General features: G+C 42.3%; 1 protein-coding gene across 2 annotated transcripts in view; it reads left to right on the forward strand.

Moving 5' to 3' along the window:
• MAML3 (mastermind like transcriptional coactivator 3) overlaps positions 1-17,662 on the forward strand; it is a 242,506-nt gene that overhangs the window by 145,025 nt on the left and 79,819 nt on the right. For both annotated transcript variants that reach the window (XM_071555719.1, XM_071555718.1), the window contains exon 2: positions 8,518-10,011. In XM_071555719.1, the coding sequence (XP_071411820.1) occupies positions 8,518-10,011 (1,494 nt within the window). The remainder of the gene's footprint in view (positions 1-8,517; positions 10,012-17,662) is intronic.

Here is a 17,662-nt window from a genome sequence, read left to right on the forward strand (position 1 = left end):
AAATGCGTGGACTTGAACAGGGACAGTGTATAGACTATCTGGCTCTCGTTTCCTTCCTTTTGTATCAAATACTTTGCTTCAAAAAGCATGACCTTGCAATTAGTTGTGTGGAAGAATTCCTGAAATTACTCACCCCACGTTGATTTGAGGAACTGGAAGATGCTGCTTCGTGCAACTGTGGAATGAGTAGCCGTGTTGCCACGAGGTGTTGAGAGCTGGCAGGTAACACCAGTGAAATGAATGGGAGGCAACTGTGCCATCTCTGGGTTCAGCCTTCCGTCAGCTTACGATCAGTCTTGTAGAGATCATACAGGCTTTGGCAGTAAAAGAGATTGAACAGAACCTCACAGTCCATGGAAACTAATGTTGTCTTTGGGGAAGTTCTGTCACACTTTCACCACCTTTCTTCAGAGTTTCTCCAAGAACATTCTGGAATATTATTTTATGCACATAGACTGTGCCATGGCAGTATTTTGTGAGCAACTGGAAAGTAATTTGAATGCTCTAAGCATAGGAAGGGCTTTTCCCTTCCAGATTAGATTAGACAAGATTTTAGTCTGTTGGTTCTGAAATCAAAAACAGAGTTCTTATTCTATCAGTGCCTTAATGATGAGGAAAGCAGAGGCTGTATCAGAGAGCTGCTTTTCCTTTGTAGAGCACAAAAACTCTTTCCTGTCCTAAATGCCCCCTTGCCAGGCAGGCAGGGTGACACTAGCACTCTTCACTAGTCTGCTGTGGCCTCTGCCCATCCAAGGATGAACTGGGACAAGATTTGCCCCAGGAAACCATTTTTAGTGTCACATATTCAGTTTAAAGAGCTAGTGAGTAGTGAATGAGTAACCATGGTGCATGTGCAACGAAACTTGGTATTGCTTGGCTGCTTCTTAGTTTAAAACTCAAAAGGTCCCTCCATTTCTTTTCTACTCTAATTAGAAGTTCTTTGGGAGGTACAGCTTTAATAATCTGCAGTGCCTGCTTTTTATCATTATCCTCCCTCCTGTCCAGATACAAAGCAGATGGGGAATGTTTCAAAGGGTGAAGACTTATCAGCACAACTCCCAGGCAAGTCAATTAGAGGTTGCCTGACTAAATCCTCAGAACATGCTTTGAAAATGTAGCTCCTGCCGTCTGTGAGGACAGAGAGCGCGGAGCTCAGCTGTTGGGCATGAGAGGCAGGACTAGGCACTGCCAGCTCAGTGGTTCAGCTCTCAGGCTCTTAGCACCTTCATTAAGACTTTTGCACAAACAGAGGAGTTCTGGCACTCCCAAAGTGTTGAGGTTACTACTTTGCCACTGTTTGCTTCATTGGGCTGAAGTGGGATTGAATGGGATGGATCTGAAGAGGAGGAAGTTGTGTAGATCATACACTTGGGCACGAATGCTGTTTCACAGTGATGACAGCATTTCATCCATGAAATAATTTATGCTCTAAAGTTCAGTTAAACTTGCTATGCAATGTCTTTGCATTCAGCTTTTCTTGAGCTGTTTTGGCACACATCAGCATCCCTGCCTGGCTGACTGAGGGCAGGTGTAGTCACTGCATTTACCTGCTTTGACTTCACTACTGCTGTTGCTATTTTGCTCTCATCCAGGGCCTTTGTTGTTACCCTTCTTGCTGGTTTTTTGCTTGATCTCCCTGTGTGATCCAGCTTCCACTGGTGGCTGGGAGCCTGACAGCTGGCTGGGGCAGGCAGCTCTGGTGAGGATTTTGCACTGCTGCCTTTGCATTGAAGCACCTGGGACTCTTCACTGTCAGTGCTTGTGAGAGCAACTCTTCCCATCTGACCAGCCCAGCTAAAATGCAAGGAAGTGGATTGTTTTCCTCTCTGTTAGCTCTTTCAGGTTTAACTGGTGCCTTGATCATCATCATTATTATCAGGGGTCATTTTGTTCTTCCGGTGACCTGACAACAAAAACAAGGATGATGACAAGAGTCCCAGCAGCCCTTCATAGCTTATGTAAAAGGTGAAGGTTTCACCCCCTTTCTGAGGCAGAGGTTACTGTGTGAGCCTGCAGAGTTGAACAGGTTACTGGCTAAGTTGACAGGATGAGATTTTACCTACTTCAAACAGGCTTCACAATGTGAATTTCCTGCATATTTGAAACATTGCCCTGGCCAGCAAGAGCTGGGCAGGCAGGCCCAGCATGGAAAAGCACAGCATGTGCTTTAAATGAGCAATAGTCCTCCAAAATCGATTTGCTACATCAGGCTTCATCCTGTGAGTTAGCAGGCATTGGTGCTGTGCTTTCAGCAGCGTGAGGAAACTCAGGTGGTAGGGGAGTGGTTTGATGCATGAAATACTTTCATTTGTTAGAAGTGGTGATATGTAGCCCACCTCCACTTCACTTGGCCACTTGTCTGAGTTCAGCTCCAACAGGGTTTTTGAAAGGCTGTCCTGCGCTTCCCACCATCTCTGTGGGACACCTGCAGCAAGTGTCATTAGGAGGCCACTGTGGACCTGATGGACCTCAAATACTGGTGACAAGACGTGGCTGTACCTCAGGCAGAGGCACTCTTTGGCATTGACTTCTGAATGACAGTCTCAGAGGTGACACAGTAAGGAAGAATGTGCAAAAAAGGAGGAATCCTTTCAAATGTTAAAGTTGAACTGCTGGCATGCAAATGGCAATGCTGATTATTCCTTACTGATCTCAGATGCCGTGGTTATGGTCATTATGTCTTTGCTTAGATGAACTGTCACGTCAAATCCACTTGCTTAGTGTCACTTCACAGCCACCCCTGGATGCTTCCTAAGTTGTTGATAGGATTTGAGTGCAGCACAAGAAGTTAAGGATCAAACTTCATTCAGTCTTCAGGGTGCAGGCTGAAGACTGCTGAATTGGAGTGGTGTTTGGCAGAGCCTGTGGTAAGCACTCCTGTTGGAGGTGGAGGGTGTCAAGATCTGTCTGGAGAAGCTCTGAGAGAAGGGAGAAGAAAGGTGAGGCAAGCTTAGGCACATCTGGAAGAAGAGGTGCTAAGCCAAACACTGATGGAAGGGAGAATCAAAGCCCTGGAGAAAGGGCCAAGACCGAGTTATTGCCATGGAAGGGAACTGAAGGGCATGTGAGCAAGGATGGATGACTGGTGAAGAGTGGACAAGATCAGTTTTTAACAGAAGGAAATATAGAAGAGCATGAAGAGAAGATGATAACCCTTTTTTTGTAAACATTCATATTCTCTGAGAAAGATGGATTTGAGCTTTGACTAGTTTTTCTGCTTTTCCACAGGGAGCAAAGATAGCTACAGAGCCTTCCATCAGAGCTGGGCAACAAGTTTGCCAGACCTCTTCCAGTTGCTCTTGCCTCATATTGAAGTGACTGGAGCTGCCTCAGTTAGAGGAAAGTCAGAGGCAATGTGTCCACTAGCTCTGGTACACAAAAGCATCCATAAAAGTGACCCTAAGTCTCCTTGTCTGTGGCTTACTGAGTAGAAGTGGGCCTGTGTTAGACCCTGTGAATAGTGCTCAGCCTGTACTGGCAAAGAGAGAGTTTAGCCTCTTGGCTTCCCCACCTCCTGCTCTTTTTTTTTTTTCCCTTTTTTTCTCTTCTTTTAGGAGCAATGAAAGGACTAGTCTGCTGCCACAGCCCTAGTCACTCCCCATGGATGACTGGAACAGCCGCCCACCAAAGGCAGCTCAACAGTGGAGGATGGGCCGGCAAGTGGCTCGGCTGTTGCTATAACAACAGTACCTCTGTCTCATTTCTTCTGAAAAATGAATTGCTGCTGGTGAGATGAAGCGGAGCAGATTCTTCTCACAGATGAAAGCCCTGCCGACAGCCTCAACACACTCTTGTTTATCTATTGGGTCTGTCACGGCATGTCCGAGCAGCTCTGCTGAGAATTTCAGGATGGGTTGGATTAGACAATCTGGGTCTGCTTGTGTCTGTGTGGTTGCATGGACTGCCTCTGTCCCCATGCCTCTCCTCCAATCAGGAGTCATTTAAAAGTCAACCTCCCAAAGTTTGACCTTTTCTTGTTCTGCAACTGGAGTTTCTCCAAAGGCATATAAAGAATAGCAAGTCCTGCTTCACCGTCTTCTGCTTTGGGGTAGAAAAGTGCTGTGAAATGCAGATCCATCAGCCAAATATTTTGCATGAATAAAGCTAAAGGCTTATGAAGCTGCAAGGAGGTTATTTTATTTTAATATTTTCCTTTTGTTTTGACATTTCCCTTTTACTTTGTGCATCAGCAGTATTCTGCTCCTTGACATAAAGCTCTAAGCTCCTGCTAGTATCCTCATGATGCGTACTGTAAAATGTACACAAACTAAATACTAGTAATAAGAAGGAGAGGGAGGGTACTGTAAAGGAGAATATCTTACTTCAGAGATTGTTTTTGTAGAGAGAAGTGGTGGGGTTTTAGTCTAAGACAATGTGGGGTCTTGGTGGTGGCAAACTATTTGCCAGTATAGAGTCCGTGTATGATATTCAACCAATCAAGGGTTAACATGGTGATTGGGAATGAAATCAAGATACAAAAATGAATGTTTGCATTGAAATAATGTGATATTTCTGTGTTGTACTGCAAAAGAGGAGTACAACATTTGAGTTTCCCAACTCCCTCAAAATGCTGGAGCCAAGGTGCTTCACCACCTGCAAAAGCTGTACTCAGCATGCTGCCTTCAAATAAACCTTTCATGCTAAGATTCTGTCTACCTACAGTTTTCCAGTGAGCAAACAAACAAACAAACAAATTAGTGCCTGTTAATCTCCTAAATCCTAAAACCTCTGAAGGAAAATAATGTGGAGCTACAAACTTAGAATAAGTTTAATTTAATTGATTTTGTTTTGCAACAAGGCACAGCTTCTGTGTGTTTCATATCTGTTGGAAAATAGTTGTCCTGTCAAGCTGTTAACGTGATCCTGCCTTTACTTTCACTGAAGCTGCTGTATATTTGTACAGGGGGACATCCAAATTCCAGCACATCATGGAACTTTAGGAACTGATACTTTTAGGGCTGGTTATTTGCCACTAGATAGTTTTACATCTTTTGGTAAACATTCATGTACAAATAAGGTGATGGATTCAGGATAAATTAATAAATTATGTGAAACCTAAAAGTGTGAAACCATGTGAAAGTGTATTTTCTTTCCAATATTTTGTAAAGGATTTCTTCAAACTGTTGCAAAAGGTATGGAGTAAGTTCACATGTATTCATCAGGAGATTCTCACTAATGCCTGCCTTGTCATTAGGGCAAATTTTTTTCACATCTTTTCCTTATATGAACTTTGCTTCATGACTAGAAGCCTGCCTCCAGCTCCTGTTCTTACTTTAGCTCAGCATTTGGTCAATATGGACTTGGTGCAAAAGGCCATGACAAATTTAGAACATTTCTACAAATCCTGTTTTTGTGTGTGCATGCCCATTGAACTTGGTCTTGAGTCACTTGCCATTTGGTCACTGTTTTTCTGATGTGGAAGGCAAAGAATGATAGCAGCTTTGTGGTGAGATGGCTTAGGAGCTCAGATGGGTGGTTTCAGCTGTAAATTGTATGAATAGCCTATTAGGGGCAACATTTAAATATGCTATTTTAACCCATTATATCAACTGTGTTACTGCCCACCTGCACTTGAGGCCACTTGTGCTCTTTTTCTTTCATGCCCTGGAGTTGTGCTGCCGTTCTTGTGAAGTGGTGCCATTCTGCATTGTCCATTCCTCGTCTCCAGAGTCTGAGCCAGGGTTGTATAAAGATCAGGGCAACAAACTCAGCTGCAGCGTTCTGTGGCATGCCAGTTACACTGGTCAAAAAGCAGCAGGGAGCTGTGATGCCATACATTGGTGTTCAGCTTAACATGGGGTTTTAGGGGAGGGAAGCTGCAGAGGTGAGAGCTGTATCATAAGTCCTCTTGTGAGATCTGATTTTGATCCTTCACACTAGCCCTGGGTGTTGGCTTACTTTCCACATAGCTGCTAAATGGCACAGATTCAGACAACTGCCACCCCTGCACAAGAACCTCTTGCTAGTAGATCTCTCTGCTGCCATGGCACTGGGGGATGAGCCCTGCTGTGAGGCTTTGTGCTCTGCAGCCTGGTGCATTCCTGCAGACCATGGCTGATAAACTTGACTATGCCAGGCCTTAATCAAGAGAGTACTGGTGCAATGTGCATTCCTGCCTGCATCTGCTGCCATGTGCATGATCCCATTCCAGGGCATCTGTGGAGCTCCTGGGGGCAAGAGTTGGGAAAGAAGTGGGACTCAACGATGGGGACTCCACACAGGTGATGGGGAGGCCCAAAATGAGCTCATAGTCTTCCTGTCCCCCACACTGCTGCAGGCTGGTTCTCTATCACAGCCTGGAGCTCAGGGAAGAAGAACTCCTTGATGCAAACCACTGGCTCCAGAAACCCAGGGTATGGAGAGACTGTCAGGGTATGAGCAGCTCCTGTGGAGCTGCACAGGCATAAAATCACAGGATGATTTGTGTTGGAAGGAAGGGACATTAAAGATTATCTCATTCCAGACTGGCCCTTCCATGGACAGGGACAACTTCCAGTAGTCCAGCTTGCTCAAAGCCCCATCCAGACTGGCCTTGAACACTTCCACGGGTAGGACATCCACAGCTTTTCTGGGCAACATGTTCCTGTGCCTCACCATCCTCACAGGGAAGAATTTCTTCCTCGTACTTAATCTAAACCTGCCCTCTTTCAGTTTAAAGCCATTCCTCCGTGTCCTATCACTGCATGCCCTTGTAGAAAGCCCTTCTTCACCTTTCTTGTAGCCCCTTAGGTACTGGAAGGGGCTCTAAGGTCTCCCCTGGACTCTCTCTTCTTCAGGATGAATACCCCCAACTCTCCATATTTGGAGTTTTAAGACCAGCCATCTTACACCAGAGGAGGAGCCCAGCTGTAGGGCAGAGGCTGTGGTCAAGAGTAGCTGGTCTGTGTGGCACCACAGAAGCCAAGAGGTAAAGGAATTTGAGCCTGCGGGAGACTTGCTGGCTTTGTGCAAGGCGGAACAGGCAGCAAAGTCTCGGTCACATGTGCCAACAGGGGAACCACTGGGGACTCTTAGTCACATGTTAATTATTTTCCCATGTAAAAAAGCCCTTCTGCTCCAGTACCAATCAAGGAATTTATGATCTGCTTAGACCCACAGACTTGCTTTTCTGCTTTGTTGTAAAGATCATACATCTGCAGAGGACCAGCTACATCAGTAGCTTGGTGTCCCATGGCGGTTCAGCTGTAGCTGCAGCAATGTGTGTGTCAATCATGTCCCTGTGCACTGTGTGCTGAAAGGGGCCACACAGGCCTGAAAGGGCACAGAAGGGCACAGCCCTCTCAGAACCACTCCCTCCAAACCCAGGACGAGATACAGATTTGCTTGCCTGACTTACACATAGGATGAAAAGGGAACCAGCCCTCTTGAGATGGGAGAAATAAATGGGATATGGATTGTGAGAAGAAAGAAGGTTGAGGACCTCTAGGTTAGGGAAGGGGTGGGAGCTACATGTCTGGGACTTTCATACTAGTAAAAATACCTCAAAAATTGATAAAATCTTTCAGTATTTTGTATTCTATTGTTCTGGGATCAAGGATGCGAGTGTGTCCTGAAGGCGTTTGCTAGAGCTGTGACCTCTTTGCTTCCTCCCCTACCCACTATTGTTTTTTGCCTTAGCTGAAGAGGGATGCTTTTTTTAGCCTGGTACATAAGTGAAGGACTTCACTTGGGTGTGATAGGGGAGGACTGTAGCTTGTTACAGTTCTTTGCTATGCTTATTTTAACCTGAATTAAAGCTTATGTTAAGACACTAATTTTTTTATAAAATTGTATTTTAATTTATTTGCTTTCCTGGAGACTTGTCTTGCTGTCATTTCTGTTAGCTATTTATGTTTTATGTTAGCTCCTAACACAGAGCTAATTTCCTTTTTTTTGTTATTTGATGGAGTTAACATCATGCAAAATGCTTTCTATTTTCTAGGGTGGATATATTTTTTTCCTCCTTTAAAACTCATTCTCAGTATGTTTTGTAGCCAAGAACAGAGGGCTAATCAAATGAAACTATGATAATGAATTTTTTAAAAGAAATTTAGTATCAACAACACATGTTTTCAATATAAGTAGTCAATCAATTGTATTGCAGGTATTTTTCAAGAAGCTTCTAGAAACTTCCAATAAAAAAAATTCAAAGCAAATAGCAAAGTTTAGTGATTTTTTTTTCGGTCTAGTTTAAGACTTCTCACTGTGTTAGGCACTGGGTAAATCTCATCACTGTGTGTCACTTGCTCCCTAAAATTCTGGTAGCTTAGAAAGCACAGATTATTTTACAGTTCTGCTCTCCTATTCAGGAGAATTTTGGGGATTTGGGGGTCAGGAGGTGTTTGGCTGTTTCTTTTTTTTCTGTCTTTTCAAATTGATTAAGGCATAATAATGAAATCAAAGAAACTTCCCAATCAGAGTTTTTAAAACTTATTTTCACTGGTAGGCTTGATGAGGAGTATCTGTCACGGCACTCATGAGAACTTTTTTTGCATCTGCAAATGCTTATTTTTTTCTTTCCTCTTGTTTTTATTTCAGCTTCAAGAGACAGTCAAAAGGAAGTTAGAAGGCGCACGTTCACCACTCAATGGAGAACAGCAAAATGGAGTTTGTGATGGGAGTTTTTCTCCAACCAGCAAGCGGACACGGAAGGATGTGCCAGGCATCGAGGCAATCAACAGCTTGCCCAATAATTTGCCTTTGCCTGCTGTTTCTCCTCTTCACCAGATTGACATGAAAGCCCCCCTGCCCCTGCAGAACAGTGGAAGTCACAATAGTGGACTAGAAGACTTGGGTGAGAATGGTGGACTTTCTGAGATAAAGCTCCCTGTTAATGGCTGCAATGAGCTAGATGATAGTTTTAACATCCTGCAGAACAAGGAACTAAAGCAAGAGCCTTTGGATGACTCCAACTGCATAGATACTTCTGAAACATCTCTTTCAAATCAGAACAAGCTCTTCTCAGACATTAACCTGAACGATCAGGAGTGGCAGGAGCTAATAGATGAACTGGCGAACACCGTTCCAGAAGACGATATACAAGATCTGTTCAATGAAGACTTTGAAGAGAAGAAGGAGCCAGAATTTCCCAGACCTGCCACAGAGACTCAAGAGAGCGCAAGTGTGAAAAGTGACCCATCTCATTCTCCATTTGCTCATGTCCCATTAGGGTCTCCTCAGGTGAGGCCATCTTCTTCCGGCCCTCCCTTTTCAAACGTCTCCACAGCCTCCAGCATCGCTTCTGTGTCCAGTGCCCCGCCAGCCCCGGTCCCTGCCGGGTCACCAGCAAACTGTGTTGTCCAGTCACCCCAGACTCCCAGCCAAGCCCACACTCCAGGCCAGACGCAGACACGCTCTGGAAATGGCTATATTATGAACCCAGCGGCAGCGACCGTGGCAGGATCAGGGCCTGGGCCGGTGAATATGCCGAGTGCTGACTTGTCTCCAGCTGAGCAGCTTAAGCAGATGGCAGCCCAGCAGCAGCAAAGAGCCAAGCTCATGCAGCAGAAGCAGCAGCAGCAGCAGCATCCAAATCAGCCCTCAAGCTGGTCACCTGTGGGGCCTCCATCTAGTCCCTACGGAGGACCCTTCAGTGCAGACAAACCAAATAGTCCAATGATGTATCCTCAAGCCTTTAACAACCAAAACACAATAGTGCCTCCTATGGCAAACAATCCCCAGAAGACCACAATTAATAACTACCTCCCTCAAAATCACGTGAATATGATCAGTCAGCAGCCAAATAACTTGGTCACAAACTCCTTGAGCAAACAGCCCAATATGCTTTCTTATGGCAACACCAAACCTCTGACCCATTTCAATGCTGAGCTGAGTCAGAGGATGACCCCACCGATGGCGACTCCCAGCAAGAACCCTATGATGCCATACATCCAGCAGCAGCAGTCCCAGCAGCCACAGATGCAGGCTCAGATGGCGCACCTGAGCGAGGAACAGAAACGCATGCTCATCATGAAGCAGAAAGGGATGATGAATCAGCCCATGGCATATGCAGCACTTCCTGCCCTTGGTCAGGTAAGCGTGAGTGCACAATGCGTGGGCAACCAAAAAGAGGCTGACACAAAAGCTTAATATCTCTTTGTACAGTCTCCTCCACCCTCCTCCTCTTTCTTCTGGGAAATATGGAACGTCATTGCAGATGCTTTCTGGGCTTTTCATGTGGTATCGGAGCTTGATGATTTTGAGAAATGACTTAAACGATGTTGCATTATGCTTTAGACCTGTTGTTAATTCACTGTATTTTTCTGAACTAGTGCTCTTTCCCTATGCTTCTACTGATGAGTGCTTAGGGCCACTCTGGGAAATTTTGGGTTAGAAGTTGTTCCTCCTTGGAGGTTTTGTTTCACTTCTTTTCATTACCTAAGTCTTGATGGTTGTGAATCTCAAACCACTGCATGGCTTACTTTCCACAGTGCAGTTAGCATTGTAACAAAAAAGTGGCTGGTTCCTTCTTCTTGGGGGAGAGATAAAGCCAGCTTTAAATAGCATATATGGCATTTTGGCTTCAGGAACAAAGGAAGAACATTTTGGCTGCTGAGTGCCTTTGGTTTCCACTGGAAGAAGTAAGGACAACTGAATGCTTTTAGTGGTGCTGGAACCATGATGATGATATGAGATGGTTTGTTCTGGGACTTCCAAGCAGTCTTTAGCAACATCCAGTACTTTATTGTTGTGAATCTGTAGAGTCCTTCAGCAAGAGGCTAAAGCCATGTTGACTTGAGTGGCTTGGCATCCCTATCTCACATGTGTTCCATGCTAACCTCTGGAGCAGCTGTTGCCAGGCTTGGGGAATGCTTTGTAATCAGTTAATAACCAACTTGAATAATGCTTACAGTAATTTCCTATTGCCTCCTGGGTCAGCAGGGTATTCTTAGTTGTACAGCCCCTGCAAAGATCTGCCCATCATGGAAAGGATCAAGAATAAAATTTTTTAAAGTTGTTTTGAGAGTTTTAAAGTGAATTAAACTTAATAATCAATTCCTAAAGTAGGTGATGTCTTCACAGAAGTTATGTGCCACCTAAACATGTCAGGAATTCTGATATAATAGTACATGAATAAAATTATTGGTTGATGGTGTCAGCATAACAGCTTTTCACCAAATTAGCTGTTTCACCTACAAGGAATATTTCTTTCTGAGCATGGTCTAACTGTGAGTCACACTGTAATGCATTTAGAAATATGGCAAAATCTGTCATTGCTTCATCTTGTGGAGTTTGGGGATCTACCAGTAAGGAGAAATAAGAGCTTTACGTGGTCAGAGCCCATCACATAGTATTTTAAATTAATTGCAAAACAAAAAAAAATGTTCATCTGCCTCCTATTTTTGATTCAGGATGTACGGTGAAAGCTCAAAGGTTTGTATTTTTATATTAATTCTGCTTGCCTCTTGCATTAGACATAGCTAGTCTAAAGCCTCTTCTTTTGGGAAGGTTTATCTAGAGAAATACTGTAATAATGACATGGAACTCAGATTGTAATTGGAGCTACAGGTTTGTCAGGTTGCAACAGAGAGGCAGGGAATGTCTGGTCATGCTGCCTAATGTTTTATCTTTTTCTTTTGTTGTTGTTAAGTTTGTTGAACTCAAAGACCCAGCAAACATGTGAGAAGATGAGCTGTCTGTGTGAAAGAGTTAATGGCATCTCTTCCATTTCATAGGTTGAGAAATTCATGTTAATATCTCACTGCAATTCCTCAGTATGAACGGGAAGCTGAGGTTTCATATATCTAATCTCACTCAGTTCCTTTTTTTTAATGTAGGAAAAACCAGATATTTGAATACAACTAGACATTCTTCCATAAACAAGTCGAGATACTACATAATTTCTGTATCATATAAAGAAGAAACTTAAGAGAGAGCCATACTTTGTTATATCTTATGAGCAATTCACATATATTGATCCAGTTGGGATAAGGGACTTCTTGCTTTTGTGTAGGCGTAGAAAGGTCTCTTTAGTACTTGTGGAACCCACTTGCCTACCCTGAAGGGATTTTGTTTGGTGACGAAAGTTGAAATAATAGATTTCTAACTGTGATGTATTTCTTCCTTCTTTCTCTCCCTGATTCCCTGAAAAGCATTTTTCTCTGGAAAATTGGAAAGCTTATTATTGTAAGATGTGCTTGATGGAACAGATTGTTTTTGCAAAATTGGTAAAAATGATATGTTGATATTGTTAAATCCAGACTATTGCATATTATCTGATTCTACTACTTACTGCAGGATGCTGATGGTCACATATGGAAAATAAGGAGATTGCACTTTTAGTTTAAAATACATTTCTGAATGTCAAATGAATGTATCTACCAGTTTATAGTTTCTACTTTCTTTGTAGTTTTGGGATGTGATACAGAATTGTAAAATGTGTGTTTGTGTTAAATTATCATGATGTTTTAACAAATGACATTCAAGAGGAAAAATAATCTACCTATTGTATCTCATGGTTAGCAGGGACCATATATTTCTGTCAAGTTACTCTTACAAGGGCATATTTGAGAACCAAAAGCTGATTTAGGGAACATCAGATGTGTACATAAACACCTTGTCTTATTTTCTGTGTACTGCTGTAAAATTTAGATATGGCTTAGTTTTGTGCATAGTGCACACACTAATTAAACCCATTCCCATTTGTGCCTGAGGTTGTAATAAGCAGCATTTTTACATGAACTCATTGCTTCAGTTGTTGAGCTTATTTTAGTGAGACACACCACTTTTTCAGTTCTGCTGGGACCTTGCAAATGCTCTGTGGAGGTCAGCTGTCCGTGACTGTCCTATTAACGTGTCAGTGCTGGTACTCTGGACTTGTGTCTTGGGCTTGCTGAGCATCACTGTGTACTCCTATAAAGAGAGGTGAGCAGCCAGAGAGGAAGCCTTTCAGTGCAATATATGTGTGAGTAGTTGGACAGGCAGAGTGGTAAATTAGCAGCTTAGCTAGCAGAACCAGTATCCAACAGAAGTAGGATTTCTCTAAAGGCTCTCAGCACTGTCGGTGTTGAAACTCTTCCTGTCAGCTGTGTTAGTCCTTCACTTTTCTGTGTAGATCCAGGGCTGGTACTGGCACTGGAGTTGTAGCCCTCAAGACATTATTGCTGAACAACCCATATGCCCTGGACCATTATGTCCTATATCTTATTCTGTAGCTTGTTTCTCTTCAAAGGAACATTGGATGTGGTGTTTTTTCACAAAGCAGATACTGGTTTGGATTTTTGAGTCAGGAATTGTCCAGGAGTGGCAGTTCAAGGTAATTCTGATGGGTTTTTTTGTAGAACTGAGTGTTAAAAGCATGGTCAGATCCTGACCCATCCATATCCAGCAAAACCCTCTGTGGATCCTGATCCAACTACCTTCAGCAAGGGTCTGTCTTCCTGTGAGTGTTCCCTCATGCTTCACTCTTCTCCACTTGGTCAGGCTTGTATTTAGAAATCCCTTTTTGCCTTCTCCCACGTCCCCTGATCTGCCCTAAACCCAGTTGTTAGTTTGTGAGTATGTGGCAGGTGTTGCCCTTTAGCCTCTTTCTTTTTCTGGATGTTTTTCATTCTTGCTTAGCTGTGGCTTAAAGGCTCAACCAGCAAGTAGATTTTCACAGGGCTCGTAACTTGTTAGATATTTGAAGGGTAGAAGTCTTCTGCTCTTCTGGTTCTCAGGTCATAATAAAAGAAATCAGTTTCACACCAAGATGCAACAGGGACTTTGTTATGTGATTTAAGAAATAAAAACAAGCAAGCCTCAACCAATCTCCTCTCAAAAATTAGAGTGTTGTTTAACCTAAAATGTTTCATTAAATTTTTGAGGTGTATATAAGGTTTTATAGGATACATTTATTTCTTTTTTTCTTTAAACCAAAACATAATTTCAAATTGAGGAAAAGCGAAAACATTTTTTGGGGGAAATTTCAGAATAATTAATTGTGCCTTTTCTAGATTCCAGATGTTCAATATGCATGCATAATGGTAAGAGAAAAATGCAGCCCAATGAAATAGATGTTGAATGGCTGAGACAGAATTTGATGTTTGGAGCCAAGTGTGTGAGAGAGAGTAATGAGAGGTTGAAACAAACAAAATTCTCAGTGGGTGTAAGAAAAATAAAACTAGACTACAGCTCTTTGCCTGCACGGGACTGTGAGAATGCTGCAATTATAGTTCCTATTGAAACCACTAGTTATGTTGTTTGAAATTGGAGGGATGTGAGTGAAGGGGAGAAATGGCACCATCCTGTAAGAATATCCTCACATTTTCTTTTCTGTCTTTTGTTTTAATCTTACAAATTCAAGATGTGTCATCTGCTCAGCTTCGTTTTCCACGCCAAAGATAAAGGGAGATGTATGTCCAGAGAACATTTCCAAAACGTAATTGTTGTTGTCCTTTCAAAGCGAAAAGGTGTGTTTCTCTTTGTAATTGTAAAAGAGATTTTACAATTTTTTGAAGTTTATCTTTGGGATAGTGAGAAAAAGAGGTTGTTTGTGTTCTGGAATTTGGCCTTTTTAAAAAGTCTACCTGCAAGTAAAGAAGAAAGGCTACTGATTTGTATTCACTGCATGAAAATGTGGCAGAATCACAACTGTCTTGCCAGATTTTAGGGGAGACAGGTTGAAATGGAAATAGTGACAGAGACAATGAGAATCACTTGGTGAACAACCTGTAGAGTCAGAGTGAACGCCTGTCTATGCTGTGTTTGACTTGTAGACACTGTTTTCCACAAGATGCAGTGCCTGCCTTTTTGAAAAATGTCAAAATTTGCTCTGTGGAAGATTTTTAAGGACTGGCAGGTTTGGATGGTTTCTGACCATCTCATCAGGCAATTTGTAAACAGTAGCCTGTCCTTACCATTTTTGCTCTCATCTGCCCATTGTGCTGGCAAGGAGGCCAGGAGGTCTTAGCATAAAGCACTAGAAACACATGTTGGACGGTACTTGGCTGAGGTTGGATCTCCATGGCATAATCCTAAAACCCAAATCTGTGGCATAATCTTAAAATCAATTTTGTTGGTATTTCCTCATTTTGTGACCTGTGGTTCTGTACTTATTAATCTAATACAAAGTTGTTCATTTCATATGGTAATGGTTTTATTCAATACCAAGTTTTTTCTCTAGTCTAAACCTTGCAAAATTGGAGTATAACAACACTGTTCTCATGCCCCAACCAAACCAATCGTCCTGTCATAAGGGAACAGGAACAGTGGTTGATTCACTATCCCTGGAGATATTCAAAAGACACGTAGATGTGGCACTTAGGGACATAGTTTAGTGGTGGACTCAGCAGTGTTGGGTTAAAGGCTGAACAAGATGTTCTTAGAGATCTTTTCCAGTCTAAATGACTCTGTGATTATATGGAAACCTACTTCACTGAAAGCATGCTGACCAGTATGCCTTGTTACATCCCTGGAGTCATCAGAGGTGAAACTGTTGTCCCATTGTTTTTCTGAAGCATGAGTCAGAATAACGGGTCTTTTCCTCTTTGAATAACACAGTTGTGGTAAATCTTTGGTTCACAGAAACTTCTCCACTTGTTCAAGATTCATTAAAATACATTGTAGTGCAATTTTCTTCTTGTCTAGTTTCTCAAAGACTCATAATGTAAGTTATTCCCATCTGTAAAAACTATGTCCCACATTACTTTTAGAAGCAGATAATTTATATTACTGACTGCATAAAGTGTATACAAAATGTTCCCTATTTTACTTTTTTTCCAACTCTTTTCCTTCCTACATCATCTAGATTGCTGTATAAAGAGCAGTTTGTCCTGTTATTTAGTAAGGCCTAATAGTTTTATGATTCAACACATGCCAATCAACTCTCCAGTTTTGTTCATTATGACTCCAGTTGCAAACCCCTGTGATTCTGAAATATCTACAACCAGTAGCAGCATATTTTCATATAAAGTGCTACCCTTTCCTGGTGTGGGGTTTTGGTTTATTTGGTTGGTTGGGGTTTTTTTGCCATTTTCTCCTGAAAGTGCAAGTTATCATCATCAGTTTTATCTTTCCAGTCTCATGACCTGTTCTACCTGCTTTCATCAATACCAGCCATAGCCCACTTCTTGTTTTCCAAGAGCCTTTCTAACTCTTCCTGTTTGTTGTATATGCTCATAATGTCAATATACAGATGGTGTAAAGCTGTGTTGTTTCTACCCTCTTCAATGGCTGCATAAGGCAATGACAGCAAAGCTGAACATGCTGGGATGCTCATACCATGCTCTCTCTAATGCTGTGATCTGTGGGCTAGTGTGCTGCCCTCTGAGCATCAGCATAAATAATTTAGCACAAAAAGGATGATGTTTTCAGTGCTAGACAGAGAAAGATCCACACAGGTTTTTTTCTTTTAACACCGTTCTAGTGTTCTCTGGAGAATCAAAAGCCCTCCTTCCTGTCCTATCTCCTCCACCCAGGTGGTCACCTCCTGGATCAGCCTATTCACTGTGGGAGAGATGACACCTCTACTCTTTGTGGATCTGGGAAAGTGTTTATTGCAAACTAGTAGCTGTTGTGGTTTGATGTAGACAGTGAGTTCAGCTCATGAGTTATACTCCATTTTTATTTTGAGAGAAGGCTTAATTCAAAGACCAAGGGTACTGTACCCATCCTCTGGAGCACTTGGTCTGTTTACCCTTTAGTGCCTCAGCACTGACTGACAGAGCTCGCAGAGCACTTGTCTGAGAATTCTGGTGTGACTTAGTCCGATCTCTTTCTCTCCAGTCTGTGATCTTTCATGGCCCAACCATGATGCAGATTGAATCATAGCTTGCACTTAGATAATATTTAAGAGTTTTAAATTTGTCCCTGTGTAAATTCCTGAGTGTCCTTAATGTTACGTTTTTCTGGAGTGTAGACTTCTTTCCCCTATATTCATTTCTCTTCTGTATTTCCCAAGTTTGCCAGTTTGCTTCTCAACATATCAAAAATATTAATCTGACCTTAACTTTGCAGGAATCTATATTCCTATGTTTAAATTCATGAATATATGTCTGAATATCTTAAATGTCAACTCATGCCCCAGAACACTCGTGGTCGGAAACACTAAGAAATTCTATAATCACTTTAAAATCACAAGCTCATAAAATTAATATGTCTTGGTGATGATGGTGGTAGTTATCTTCCTGTTTTCTCAACTGCTGGGATTCTTGATTTCCAGCTGTTCTTTATCCATGTGGACAGGAGTTGGCTTTTTAAAGTAAAGCTTTGGTTCTCCCTTACCCCTTCAACACTAGAATATGAAAGGGAAAACATGTCAAATTATAAATCTTACAATGTCATTATAAATTAATGTAATACTAGGATTATTTTAACCCCCATTTCAGTCCCATTCTGTTCATGTGGTACCCAGCTGCATCATTAAGGTTATGATGCAACTCCAGACCTCTTACTTGGAAGCTCCTCTTTGGTTGTGCTTGTATTTCTAAGGTGTCACGTAGTCCTTTTAGAAAAGACACATCACAAAAACAAATCACACTTTTTTCCAAGTTACTGTCTGTACTGAATACACAGGTGAAGTAATTGCTCAGTGCATACCAAAATTCCTTCATTTGCCACCACCAAGGAGGCTGAGTGTGCAGTGGATTTTACACCTTGTAGTTCACAGCAGTGATAAAATCAGCAGCAGCTCCTGACCAGATTTGACAGTACAGATCCTGGGCTAAGGAAGTCTCTATTTCATCTCTCCTTCAGAGGCACAAGG

This window comes from Pithys albifrons, chromosome 5 (assembly GCF_047495875.1).
Source record: "Pithys albifrons albifrons isolate INPA30051 chromosome 5, PitAlb_v1, whole genome shotgun sequence".
In the NCBI taxonomy this organism is placed as follows: Eukaryota; Metazoa; Chordata; class Aves; order Passeriformes; family Thamnophilidae; genus Pithys; species Pithys albifrons.